Source organism: Mobula birostris, chromosome 9, assembly GCF_030028105.1.
Source record: "Mobula birostris isolate sMobBir1 chromosome 9, sMobBir1.hap1, whole genome shotgun sequence".
Taxonomy (NCBI): Eukaryota; Metazoa; Chordata; class Chondrichthyes; order Myliobatiformes; family Myliobatidae; genus Mobula; species Mobula birostris.
The window spans coordinates 156,048,931-156,063,210 of NC_092378.1; the positions used below are offsets into that span (position 1 = coordinate 156,048,931).

Here is a 14,280-nt window from a genome sequence, read left to right on the forward strand (position 1 = left end):
AAATAGAAGACCTAGATGGGATAAAAATTGGAGGTGTTAACATCAACAGTATAAGATATGCAGACGATACCATCCTAATAGCAAGTGCTGCAGAAGACCTACATATCCTCCTAGACAAAGTAGTACAAACAAATGCAGATTTTGTTCTAACCATCAACTGTGAAAAAACCAAGTGTATGGTAATATCAAAACAGCAGGATACTCCCAACTGCCAATTGTACATCAGTAACCAAGAGATTTAAACAAAAAAAAAGCTTTAATTACCTTGGTAGCTCTATATCACAAGATGCTAGAAGTAAAGTAGAAATAAAAAGAAGAATTGCCATTGCCAAAACCAACTTCCAAAAAACGAAACCCATTTTTACCAGCAGACACATTTCTATGACAACAAGGCTTAGGCTACTAAAATGTTACATCTGGTCAATCTTGCTGTATGCTTCCGAAACATGGACTATAACACCAGAACTCCAAAGAAACTGAGAAGCAACAGAAATGTGGTTTCTTAGAAGAACGCTGAAAATATCATATAGAGATAGGGTAACTAATGAGACAGTACTCCAACGTGTCCATACAAAAAGATCTTTAATGAGAACATTAAATGAGAGGAAACTTAAATTCCTGGGACATGTCATCAGAAAGGGAGAAATAGAATGCTTTACATTACAAGGCCGTATGCCTGGGAAACACGGAAGAGGAAGGCAAGGAAGAAAATATATGAACACTGTGAAAGAACTAACGGATCTAAGTGTGTGAGATGTCATTGACGCTGCGAGGGATTGTTCGATGTGGAGAGCCATGATCGCCACGCAAGGCACATGAGGAAGAAGATAGGTGATCATCTGGATGCAAAAGGGAAACATGGATGGTAGTTTGCCTCCCAGGGGCCAGGGTCGGTGAAGTTTCTGAACGCATCCACAATATCCCAAAAAGGCAGGCCAGAAGCCATGGTACATATTGGTACCAAAGACATAGGAAAAAAAACGGAGGAGATCCTGAGAAAAGAATATAGGGAGTTAGGAAGGAAGCTGAGAAGCAGGACCTCAAGGGTAGCAATCTTGGAATTGCGGCCTGTGCCACGCGGCAGCGCGGATAGGAATAGAATGAGGTGGCAGATAAATTCATGAAGAATTGGAGCAGGGGACACGGATTCAGATTTCTGGATAATTGTGCCCTCATCTGGGGCAGGTGTAACCTGTACAAAAAGACGGGTTGCACTTAAATATATGAGGGGACCAATATCTTTGCAGGCAGGTTTACTAGAGCTGTTGGGAGTGGCTCAAACTAATATGGCAGGAGGATGGGAACCAGTATGATGGAGCTGAGGATGAGCCAACGGGTTTACAAGTAGATGATGGATGTAACATGAACGTAAGGAAGGACAAGCCAATCATTGGGTACATATGCAGACAGGTCAAAGAGTTAACTTGTACCACAGAGACAAAATTCAAAAAAGGAGGAAGAATACAGAATTGAAGGTGCTGTATTTAAATGCGCGTAGTCATAGGTTATCATACAGGTGGATAAGTTACCAGGACCAGATGGACTATATCCGAGAGCAGCGGTCCCCAACCACCGGGCCGCGGACCGGTGCCAAGCTGCAAAGCATGTGCTACTGGGCCGCAAGGAAACGATATGATTTGGCGATATGAGTCAGCTGCACCTTTCCTCATTCCCTGTCACACCCACTGTTGAGCTTGAACGCACACGATGTCATTACCCGCGCATCGTCCATGTCAGCGCAGGAAGGAGATCAACTCCTCGAGCTTGTAAATGACGGCGGGCTGAAAAGTATGTTTGACATAACATCTCTGCCGGCATTCTGGATCAAAGTCAAGGGCGAATATCCTGAGATAGCCACGAAAGCATGAAAACATTGCTTTCATTTTCAGCATTTTTCTGCGAAGCAGAGTTTTCTGCGTTGAATGTAACGAAAACTAAATTGCGGAATAGACTGGACATAAGGAACCCATTTGAGTATCGCTGTCTCCCATCACCCCTCGATGGGGCCATCTTGTTGCAGGGAAACAAGCCCAGGGCTCCCACCGATTCAGCGATATTGGTGCGTTGCAATGATTTTGTATGTTCATACGGGGAAAATATGCGCTGTGTGTTTAATATCCAAATGTTACTTAAAATATTATGCTATTGACTTATATAACCATATAACAATTACAGCATGGAAACAGGCCATCTCTGCCCTTCTAGTCCGTGCCGAACGCTACTCTCACCTAGTCCCACCGACCTGCACTCAGCCCATAACCCTCCATTCCTTTCCTGTCTCTACACCTATCCAATTTAACTTTAAATGATAATACCGAACCTGCTTCTGCCACTTCTACTGGGAGTTCGTTCAACACGTATTTCAAGCCCCCCTGTCCTCCCCTGATAATTGACTTATCGCTATATTCATGCGAGGAAAATATGCGCTGTGTGTTTAATATTAAATTCGTTAGATAAACCCTTTTAGATACGAAATTGAGTCTATTAGCCACTTATCACCGATATTCCGGCCGTGATTAACACTCCCCGCCTCCCCCGAACAGAATCGCTGAAAACGATTCGTAGAAGGAGGGGAGAGAAGAAAAATAGGCAGGTCATGCATGCACACTGGTGCCCGCGCAAGGCTTCATGGTCATTGTAGTCTTTCTCGGGGTAAACTCAACTTGTTTGACGCTACTCTTGTCCGTTGGCAACCCTACCCCACCTCCCGCCCGGTCGGCCGATCCGCAAGAATATTGCCAATATTAAACCGGTCCGTGGTGCGAAAAAGGTTGGGGACCCCTGTCCTAGAGTCCTGAGAGAGGTTGCTGAAGAAATAACAGATGCATTGGTCATGGTCTTTCAAGAATCACTTGATTCTGGCATGGTCCCGGAGAACTGGAAAATTGCAAATATCACTCTATTCTTTAGGAAGGGAGGAAGGGAGGAAGGCAAAAGAAAGGAACTTATACACCAGTTAATCTAACAGTGGTTGGGAAAGTGCTGGAGTTTAATATTATGGATGAGGTTTCGGTGTACTTAGTGATAAAATAAATCAAAATCAGTATGGCTTCTGTAAAGGAAAATCTTACCTGACAAATCTGTTGTGTTCTTTGAGGAAGTATCAAGCAGGGTTGACAAAGGAGAGGCAGTGGATGTCATTTACTTGGATTTCCAGAAGGCGTTTGATAAGGTGCCACATATGAGGCTGCTTAACAAGCTAAAATCCTATGGGGTTACAGGAAAGATACTGGCATGGATTGAAGATGGCTGAGAGGCAGGAGGCAGCAAATGGGAATGAAGGAGGCCTCTTCTGGTTGGCTGCCAGTGACTAGTGGTGTTCCTCGGGGGTCAGTATTGGGACCGCTACTTTTCACATTGTTTGTCAATGATTTAGATAATGGAATTGATGGCTTTGTTGCAAAGTTTGCGGATGGTACCAAGATCGGTGGAGGGGTAGGTAGTGCTGAGGAAACAATGCGATTTCAGCAGGACAGACAAATTAGAAGAATAGCAAAAAGTGTCAGATGGAATACAGTGTTGGGAAATGTATGATAATGCATTTTGGTAAAAGGAACAAAAGTGTGGACTATCTAAATGGAGAGAAGGTTCAAACATCAGAGGTGCAGAGGGACTTTAGAGTCCTCATGCAAGACTCCCAGAAGGTTAATTTACAGGTTGAATCTGTGGTAAAGGAGGCAAATGCAATGTTGGCAATTATTTCAAGGGGAATAGATTATAAAAGCAAAGAGATAATGCTGAAGCTTTATAAGACACTAGTCAGGCCTCACTTGAAGCATTGTCAACAGTTTTGGGCCCCATATCTCAGAAAGGATGTGTTGTCATATGAATTGTAAATAAGACAAGTTATTATGAGCCAACCAATCCACTATTTATTCAACTAAACACTTTAAAATTCAGAGATTTCGTAGATTTTAAAATAATACAAATTATGTATAAAGTAAAAAATTGAAAGCTACCACAAAGTATCCAAAGGTTGTTTAAAATGAGAGAAGGTCAACATGATTTGAGAGGAACATGTATATTTCAAAAACAAAGGATAAGAACAAATGTAAAAAATCATCGTATTTCAGTCAGAGGGGTGAGTCTATGGAACAGTTGTAGTGAGAAATTAAAAACATGCACCACACTTAACAAGTTTAAAAAATTATTTAAAAATAAATTAATGAACAAATATAAAATACATGATTTAAAATGAATGGGAGTAACGTAAATAAATGCTACTTGGAATTGGATTTTGTGTTAAAAGATTATGAATTTTTTTGCTTTGATGTGATGATTGATGCCAAATATGTTGTATAAGTAGGAGGTGTAATAAGCTGTAACTTCAGCCGACATCCTTTCGGTCTGTTTTAAAGAATATCTATGTTTTTTTGTTGCAATTTTGTCCTATGAAATCATCGTTGAAAATGATGCTTTTTGTTATGTTTGTACTGACTGAAATAAATTTCACTCATTCATTCCTTCATTGTCATTGGAGAGAGTCCAGAGGAGGTTCACAAGGATGATTCTGGGAGTGAATGGGGTTAACGTTCAGCTTTGGGCCTGTGCTCACTGGAATTTAGAAGAACGTGGAGGGATCTCACTGAAACCTACTGAACATTGAAAGGATTATAGATAGGGTGGATTGTGGAGAAGATGTTTTCTGTGGTGGGGGTACCCAGAACTAGAGGGCACAGCCTCAAATTTGAGGGGCAATCTTTTAGAACAGAGGTAAGGAGGAATATTTTTAACCAGAGAGTGGTGAATCTGTGGAATCTGCGGTGGAGGCCAAGTCAATGGTTATATTTAAGGCAGAAGTTGATAGTTTCCTGATAGGTCAGGGCATCAAAGGGTATGGTGAGAAGGCAGATGTATGGAATTGAGTGGGATCCGAGGTCAGCATGTTGAAATGGCACAGCAGACTCGATGAGCTGAATGGCCAAATTCTGCTCCTATGTCTTATGGTCTTATCTGACTTTAGCTTCTCCTTCTCAAATTTCAGGGTGAATTCGATCATATTATGATCACTTTCCCTCAGGGTTCTTACACCTTAAGCTCTCTAATTAATTCCGGTTCTTTGCACAGCACCCAATCCAGAATAGATGATCCTCTAAGGGGTTCAACCATGAGCTGCTCTAAAAAGCCATTTTGTAGGCATACTAGAATTCAGTACCAACCTGATTTTCCCAACCTAGCTGCATATTGAAATCTCCCATGACTATTGTAACAATGCTAACTATTTTAACTTTTGGCAAGCATTTTCTATCTCCCGTTGTAATCTTTAGACCACATCCTTATACTGTTTGTGGGTCTGTATATAACTCCCATCAGGGTCTTTTTACCTTGCGGTTCCTTACCTCGATCCCCAATGATTCAACACCTTCCGACCCCATGTCACCTCTTTGTAATGATTTCATTTCATTTTTTACCAACAGAGCAACGCCACCCTCTGCCCTCCTGCCTGTCCTTTCAATACAATGTGCATCCTTGGACATTAAGCTACAGTCACTTTCAGCCATTATTCAGTGAAGCTGACAACATCATCCGTGCCAATCTGTAACTATGTTACAAGCTCATCTACCTTATTCTATATACTGCGCACAGTCAAATATAACACCTTCCACCCTGATTTCACCCTTTTCGATTTTGTCCGCCTTTTACGTTGCAACTCATTCTGTTGACTGCAATTCTGCCCTATCGTCAGCCTCTCCTTGCGAGGAGCCTCACTACACACTGCCTCTGGTTGTAAACTAACTACTTCATCTTCAGCACTATCACTCCGATTCCCATCCCTCTGCCAAGTGAGTTGAAACCCACCCAAAGAATGCTAACCTGCCCGCAAGAATGTCGGACCCTTGGCTTCAAGTGTAACCCATCCTTTTTGTACAAGTTGTACCTGCCCCCTGCACCAGTTCCTTAGCCACACATTCACCTGCCAAATCATCCTACTACCCTGGAGGTCCTGTTTCTCGACTTCCTACCTGGCTCCCTAAAATCTCTCTTCAGGACTTCCTCACCTTGTCTACTTATGTCATGGATGCCAATATGTACCAAGACTTCAGACTGCTCACTCTTGCCCTTGAGGATGCCATGGACCCGATCAGAGACATCCCTAATCCTGGCACTAGAGATATAGAGAGCAACATACTATTCAGGTGTCTCTATCATGACCACAGAACCTCATCTCTGTTCCTCTGACAGGAACCTCCTATCAACACTGCAGTCCTCTTCCCCTCTCTGCTCTCTGAGCCACAGCACCAGACTCGGTGCCAGAGACCCGGTCACTGTGACTTCCCCGGTAGATCGTCCCCCTCAAAAGTATCTAAACTTAAATTATTGAGGGGAACAGCCACAGGTGTACTCCCCACAGGCTGTGCATTTCCCTTCCTTCTCCTGACAGTCACCCAGTCACCTGTTACCTGCAATCTAGGGGTGACTACCTCCCTGTAGCTCCCGTCTATCACCTCCTCATTCTCCCGAATGAGTCGAATGTCATCGAACTGCAGCTCCAGTTCCTTAATATGTTCTCTCAGGAGCTGCACTCAGCACATCTGGTGCAGGTGTGTTCACTTGGGAGACTGGATGTCTCCCAGACTTCCCACATCCCACACACAGTACAAAACACTGTCCCTGGAGCCACTCTCACTGAACTACTATGTCCTAACAGACGAGGAATGAACAAATAAGATCAGAGAGAGAGATTTCACTGTGTGTTTTGATGTATATTAGATAAATAAATGTATCTGAATCTGTGTCTCAATTGGAATCAGAATCAGGTTTAATATCACTGACACATGTTGTGAGATTTGTTGTTTTGTGGCAGCACTAAAGTGCAAAGACATGAGAAAAGTTATGTTGCAGTAATAAATAAATATTGCAAAAGAGGAATAATGAGGTATTTTTCATGGGTTCATTGTCCATTCAGAAATCTGCTGGCAGAGGGGAAGAAGCTGTTCCTGAATCCATGAGTGTGTGACTTCAGGTTCCTCTACCTCCTCCCTGATGGTAGTAATGAGAAGAGGGCATGTGGAGGATAGTGAGGATCCTTAATGAATTATTTAAATGGGGAAAGAATTCAAAGTTCAGAGATGCAACGGGACTTGGGAGTCCTCATACAGGATTCCCTTAAGGTTAACCTCCAGGTTGAATCAGTAATGAAGAAGGCAACTGCAATGTTGGCATTCATTTCTAGAGGAATAGAATATAGGAGCAGGGATGTGATGTTGAGGCTCTATAAGGCGCTGGTGAGACCTCATTTGGAGTACTGTGGGCAGTTTTGGTCTCCTTATTTAAGAAAGGATGTGCTGACGTTGGAGAGGGTACAGAGAAGATTCACAAGAATGATTCCGGGAATGAGAAGGTTAACATATGAGGAACGTTTGTCCGCTCTTGGACTGTATTCCTTGGAGTTTAGAAGAATGAGGGGGGACCTCATAGAAACATTTCGAATGTTGAAGGGCATGGACAGAGTGGATCTGGCAAAGTTGTTTCCCATGATGGGGGAGTCTAGTATGAGAGGGCATGACTTAAGGATTGAAGGGCGCCCATCCAGAACAGAAATGCGAAGAAATTTTTTTAGCCAGAGGGTGGTGAATCTATGGAATTTGTTGCCACAGGCGGCAGTGGAGGCCAAGTCATTGGGTGTATTTAAGGCAGAGATTGATAGGTATCTGAGTAGCCAGGGCATCAAAGGTTGTGGTGAGAAGGCGAGGGAGTGGGACTAAATGGGAGAATGGATCAGCTCATAATAAAATGACAGAGCAGACTCGATGGGCCGAATGGCTGACTTCTGCTCCTTTGTCTTATGGTCCTATGATGGATGTCATTTTCTTGGGGCACTGCCTTTAGAATCTGTCCTTGCTGGTGGGAGGATTATGCCCATGAACAGTTTCAGCTAGCTTCCTCATGTCTCTGCCCTGCCAGGCACAGTGGTGGGGGGGTTGTATTTACTACAGCCACTGAATGGTGCAGATGTGGGTGAGGACATGGCACACTCACACAAGCATCGTTCAGATCAAATGCTTTTCCGCCAAGGTGACACAGCAGCTAGAACATGGGAATGTGAACATATAAATATTTCCAATCCACCTTACAAGTTTAGAACAATGTAGCCAGATCAGTCCCACCAGCGACAGTATGCAGTTACAGGCAGCACAATAATGTTACACAATGGGCTCGTGTAGAGAAATGTCTGCATTTACCTTCTCAGCTTTCATCAGTTCTGATTCCTCACAGCAAAGTCCTTCAGGGAAAAATGCCTTCACATCGCGGACTGCATTTCCAAAGGATGAGGAAGCTGCAGAAGAGAGAGGCAGGTGTGTGTTAGGAGTAGGAGTAGGGTGTGTTCAACAAAACCTTGGCTAATCCCTCTGTAACTTCACAGTCGCATTTGGTAACCTTTCACGTTTTGGTTTAGCAAGTAGCTATCAGATCCTTTAGAATATTCAACAACCTTCCTTCCATTGCCCTTGGAGCAAGAGACACCCAAAGGCTCACAGCTCTCTAAGAGAAAACCAATTTGGGGTGGCATGATAGCTTAGTAGTTAGTGCGACACTATTGCTGATCGGGGCGTTGAAGTTCAGAGTTCAATTCCGATGCTGTCTATAAGGAGATCGTATGTTCTTCCTTGTGAATGCATGGGTTTCCTCTGGGTGCTCTAGTTTCCTCCCACAATCCAAAGACATACCAGTTAGTTGGTTAATTGGTCATTGTAAATTGTCTTGTGACTAGGCAAGGGTGAAATAGATGGCTTCCCAGGCAGTGTGGCTCATTAGACCAGAGGGCTCTTTTCTGCAGTTTCACTAAATAAATAAAAATAACAATTTCACCTGAGATCAGTCTTAAACGGACAACCCATTATTTTAGTTCTGAATTCTCTGACAAGAAACATCCTCTACACATCCATTGGTCCAGACCCCTCAGGGTCCCATAAACTGCCTAACTGTACAATGTTCCTTCACAAGACAACCTGCTATTCCAGGTTTTCCAGGAGATAGGAATTGGAGAAAGCCTTTCGATCAATCTTAATGATAATCCAAATTTAGTTCCCAGTCCTGCTTTCTCCCCATCTCCCTTCACCTCCATAGTTGTTACTGCAAGATCTGAATGCTTCTTGAATTATCCAGCCTCAGCTGTCTTCTATGGTAGAGAATTCCACTCTTTAAGTCAATGCTAAACAGCCTAATCATATGCTTAGGAGGTGATTCCTGTTTCTGGACTAGCAGACACTGGAACATCCATTCTGCATCCAATCTGTCCAATACCACAAGAGCTTATGGTTTTAAACACAGTCTCTCACTATTCAGAATTCCAGTGAAGATGAGCTTTGTCCTTCTGGAGTCCCCCACAGATCTGTCCGATCACCTAAGGGCCCTGTCTAGACCAACCTGTGACCCTCTGCTGCACTCCCTCAATTGCCACAAAATCCTTTCTTTAGAAAAGGAAATGAAACTGCCCAAAATGGCTGCACTACAACATGGAGACAAACGAGACTGCAGATATGGAATCTGCAACAAAAATAATCTATTTGAGGAACTTGATGGTTCAAGTAGCATCTGTGGGAGAAAGGAATGTCGAGACTCTGCAAAAGGGCCCTGACATATCATCGATTCCTTCAACCACCTCCCCCCATCGATGCTGGTTCACCCTTTAAGAAGCTGGAACATGATAGGTGGGAAAGGTGAAGGACTGAAGAAGATGGAATCTGATAGGAGAGGAGAGTGGACCATGGGAGAAAAGGCTTCTTCTTTAAAGTGTTTCCTCCTTGGAACTAGGAGCATGGTTTCCTTCAGGGAAAATCTTGCCTGACGAATCCTTTGGAATTCTTTGAGGAGATTACAAGGAGGATAGACAAAAGGGATGCAGCGTATGTTGTATATTTGGACTTTCAGAAGGCCTTTTACAAGGTGCCACACATGAGGCTGATTACCAAGTTAAGAGCCCATGGTATTACAGGAAAGTTACTGCCATGGTTAGAGTATTGGCTGACTGGTGGGAGGCACTGAGGATCCTTTTCTGGTCGGCTGCCAGTGACTAGTGGTGTTCTGCAGGGGTCGGTGTTCGGACCATTTCTTTTCGTGCTGTATATAAATGATTTAGATGATGGAATAGATGCTTTTGTTACTAAGTTTGCAGATGATACAAAGAGAGGTGAAGGGGCAGGTAGTGTTGAGGAAACAGGTAGGATGCAGAAGGACTTGGACAGATTAGGAGAACGGCAAGAAAGTGGGAAATGAAATACAATGTTGGAAAATGCATGATCATGCACTTCGGAAGGAGAAATAAATATGTGGACTATTTTCTAAATGGGGAGAAAATCCAGGAATCTGAGATGCAGAGGGACTTGGGTGTCCTTGTGCAGTACACCCTGAAGGTTAACTTGCAGGTTGAGTCGGTGGTGAGGAAGGCAAATGCAATATTAGCATTCATTTCAAGAGGTCTAGAATACAAGAGCAGGGATGTGATGCTGAGGCTTTATAAGGCTCTGGCGAGGCCTCACCTTGAGTATTATGAACAGTTTAGGGCCCCTCACCTTAGAAGAGATATGCTGGCATTGGAGAGGGTCCAGAGGAAGTTCACAAGGATGATTCCAGGAATGAGAGGGTTATCATACGAGGAACATTTAACGGCTCTGGGTCTGTACTCACTGGAATTCAGAAGGATGAAGGGGGATCTCATTGAAACCTTTTGAATGTTGAAAGGGCTGGACAGAGTAGATGTGGAAAGGATATTTCCCAGGGCAGGAGAGTCTAGGACAAGGGGGCACAGCCTCAGGATAGAGGGGCGCCCTTTCAAAACAGAGATGTGGAGAAATTTCTTTAGCCAAAGAGTGGTGTATTTGTGGAATTTGTTGCCACAGGCAGCTGTGGAAGCCAGGTTGTTAGGTGTATTTAAGGCAAAGATTGATAGGTTCTTGATTGGACATGGCATCAAAGGTTATGGGGTGAAAGCCGGGAACCAGAGTTAAGGAGGAGATTAAAGAAAATAGGATCAGCCATGATTGAATGGTGGAGCAGACTTGGTGGGCCAGTTGGCCTAATTCTGCTCTTATTGTCATATAGAAGTAGTGCAGGTGTTCCTAACCTTTTTAATGCCATGTACCCCTACCACTATCCGAAGGGTCTGTGGACCCCAAGTTGCAAACCCCTGATCTAATGGGATCTGAATTGGCCACAGTAGAGTCACCCCTGCTATGTCTGTGGTAGACGGGATTTAATTTTTTTTATTGTTCATCCCTGTACTCCTTAAACATTATCACTGCTGAAGCACTTTCAAACTCACAGGTCATGTTCTCCAACCCATCTTAGCCAACTTGCACCTTACACGTTCATGGTAAACCAGTGACTTACCATAGAAACCATTGTGGAGCAAATCTGTACCCCAGTGACCCCGCCAAAGGAACTGGTCCAGTCTCCTGGCCTCTTGAGGATCTTCAGGGCCGAGCAAGTCGAGCAGTTTTTTCACCGCATTATCTCGCTGGAGACACAGAATGACCAAAGGACCAGAGATGAGGGAGTCAATGCTGGACTTCACCAGGACTGGGTCCTGAAGGAAACACAGTTCAGTTAGAGTTGTAGAGTTGTAGAGTACAGAACAGACCCTCCAGCCCAACTGGTCCATGCCAACCAAGATCCCCATCTGATCCAGTCCCATCTACTGACTTTTGGCCAATATCCCTCTCAACCATTCCTATCCATGTACTCGTCCAATTGCCTTTTATAGCAGATCATTAACCTTGTATTGAACAATGGGTAGTGTCTCTATTTCATTAGGAATTTGAAGAGATTTGGTACGTGACCAAAGAATATAGAACAGCACAGCACGGTACAGACTCTTAGGTCTACAATGTTCTGCCAATCTTTCAACCTACTCTACGATCAACCTAACCCATCGCTCCCACATCATCCTCCACTTTCGTACAGCAAGATTACACAGATGTACTGTGCAGAGCATTCTGACTGGTTGCATCGCTGTCTGATATGGAGGCTTCAACGTAGAGGATTGGAAAAACATGCAGAGGGGTATAATCTCTGCCAGCTCCGTCATGGGCATTAGCCTCCCCACCTTCAAAAAGCAATGCCTCAAGAATGTGGCATTCATCATTAAGGACCCTCACAATCTTGGACGTGCCCTCTTCCCATTACTACCATCACGGGGGAGGTACAGGAGCCTGAATGCACACACACAACATTTTAGGAACAGCTACTTCAAAGCACTCCAGCGTGTGGTGAAAACTGCCCAGCGGATTATCGGCACCCAATTACCCACCATTGAGAACATCTATCATAAACACTGCCTGGGCAAGGCGAAAAGCATTATCAAGGATGCATCTCACCCTAACCATGGACTTTTTACTCTCCTCCCATCCGGTAGGCACTACAGGAGCCTCCGCTCCCGCACCAGCAGGCACAGGAAGAGCTTCTTCCCTGAGGCTGTGACCCTGCTGAACCTCATATCACAGCACTAAGCAGTATTGCATCCGTATTGTACTGTCTCAGTACTTTTATATTTGTGTGCTGTAGCACTTTTTATTTGCAGCTATTTGGAAAATAACACTGTTCTTTGCATTTCTGGTTAGATGCTAACTGCATTTCATTGGCTTTGTATCTGTACTCAGTACAATGATAATAAAATTGAATCTAATCTAATCTAATCTAATCTAAAAAATCTAATCTAATATGCAGGTAGATTGGGAAAATCAAGTTGGTGCTAGATTACAGGAAGGAGAGTTTCTAGAAAGCCTATGGGATGGGTGTTTTGCAATGAACCAGAGTTAATTAGAGAGCTTATGGTAAAATAATTCTTAGGAGAAAGTGATCAAAATATGATCGAATTAACCCTGAAATTTGAGAAGGAGAAGCTAAAGTCCAATGTATCAGTATTACAGTGGAGTAAAGGGAACTGTAGAGGCATGAGAGGAGTTGGCCAGAATTGATTGGAAAAGAACACTGGCAGGGATGATGGCAGAGCAGCAATGGCTGGAACTTTTGAAAGCAATTTGGAAGGCACAAGACATAGCCATCCTAAAGAGGAAGATGTATTCTAAAGGAAGGATGACACAAGCATGGCTAACAAGAGAAGTCAAAGCCAACATAAAAGCTAAAGAGAGGGCATATAATAGAGCAAAAATTAGTGGGAAGTTAGAGGATTGATGATGATGATGATGATGATGATGATGATGACGTCGACTCAGGCCTGAGAGGCCAGCGTCAGGCATTTTCACGCCCTACAAGGCGCGGAACAAGAGCCTGTGTGGCACGCCACTCCTCACACAGACATTTCGCAGTACAGTATTTTTCTTTATTTTTACAAGGCCGAGTTGTGAGCTCAACACTCAACCCAGCACGGATGGAAAGCGTACTCAGGAACGGCCGGACTGGATTCAAACCCGGAAACCTCTGTTCTGGAGTCCAGCGCTGATGTCACTGTGCCACTAGAGGATTGGGAAGCTTTCAAATACCAACAGAAGGCAATTAAAAAGTCATTAAGAAGTTAAAGATGGAATATGAAAGTAAGCTAGCCAATAATATTAAAGAGGATACCACAAGTTTCTCTAGATACGTAAAGTGTAAAAGAGAAATGAGAGTGGATATCAGACCACTGGAAAATGACTCTGGAGAGGTAGTAATGGGGGTAAATGAAATGGCTGATGAACTGAAGAAGAGTATTTTGCATCATTCTTCTCTGTGGAAGACACTAGCAGTATGTTGGAAGTTCCAGGTGTCGGGGACATGAAGTGTGTGAAGTCATCTTAACTAGAGAGAAGGTTCTTGGGAAACTGAAAGGTCTGAAGGTAGATAAGTCACCTGGACCAGATGGTGTACACCTCAGGGTTCTCCTGAAAGAGGTGGCTGAAGAGATTGTGGAGGAATTAGTAATGATCTTTCAACAATCACTAGATTCTGAAATAGTTCCGGAAGACTGGAAATTTGCAAATGTCATTCCACTCTTCGAGAAGGGAGAGAGGCAGAAGAAAAGAAATCATAGGCCAGTTAGTCTGACCTCAGTGGCTGGGAAGATGTTGGAGTCAATTAATAAGGATGAAGTTTCAGGGTACTTGGAGGAACATGATAAAACAGGCCGTAGAGAGCATGGTTTCCTCAAGGGAAATTCTTGCCTGACAAATCTGTTGGAATTCTTTGAAGAAATAACAAGCAGGATGGACAAAGGAGAATCGGTTGATGCTGTGTACTTGGATTTTCAGAAGGCCACACACGAGGCTGCTTAATAAGCTACAAGCTCATGGTAGGACAGGGAAGATGGATAACGTGGTGGCTGATTGGCAGGAAGCAAATAGT

At 43.7% G+C, this 14,280-nt stretch overlaps 1 protein-coding gene across 4 annotated transcripts in view; it reads right to left on the reverse strand.

The window, feature by feature from the left end:
• Positions 1 to 14,280, reverse strand: part of LOC140203249 (dynein axonemal assembly factor 8) — a 164,191-nt gene that overhangs the window by 28,520 nt on the left and 121,391 nt on the right. For all 4 annotated transcript variants that reach the window (XM_072269262.1, XM_072269261.1, XM_072269259.1 and 1 more), the window contains 2 exons: positions 11,332 to 11,527; positions 8,184 to 8,278 (listed from right to left, as the gene is read on the reverse strand). In XM_072269262.1, coding sequence (XP_072125363.1) covers positions 8,184 to 8,278; positions 11,332 to 11,527 — 291 coding nt within the window. The remainder of the gene's footprint in view (positions 1 to 8,183; positions 8,279 to 11,331; positions 11,528 to 14,280) is intronic.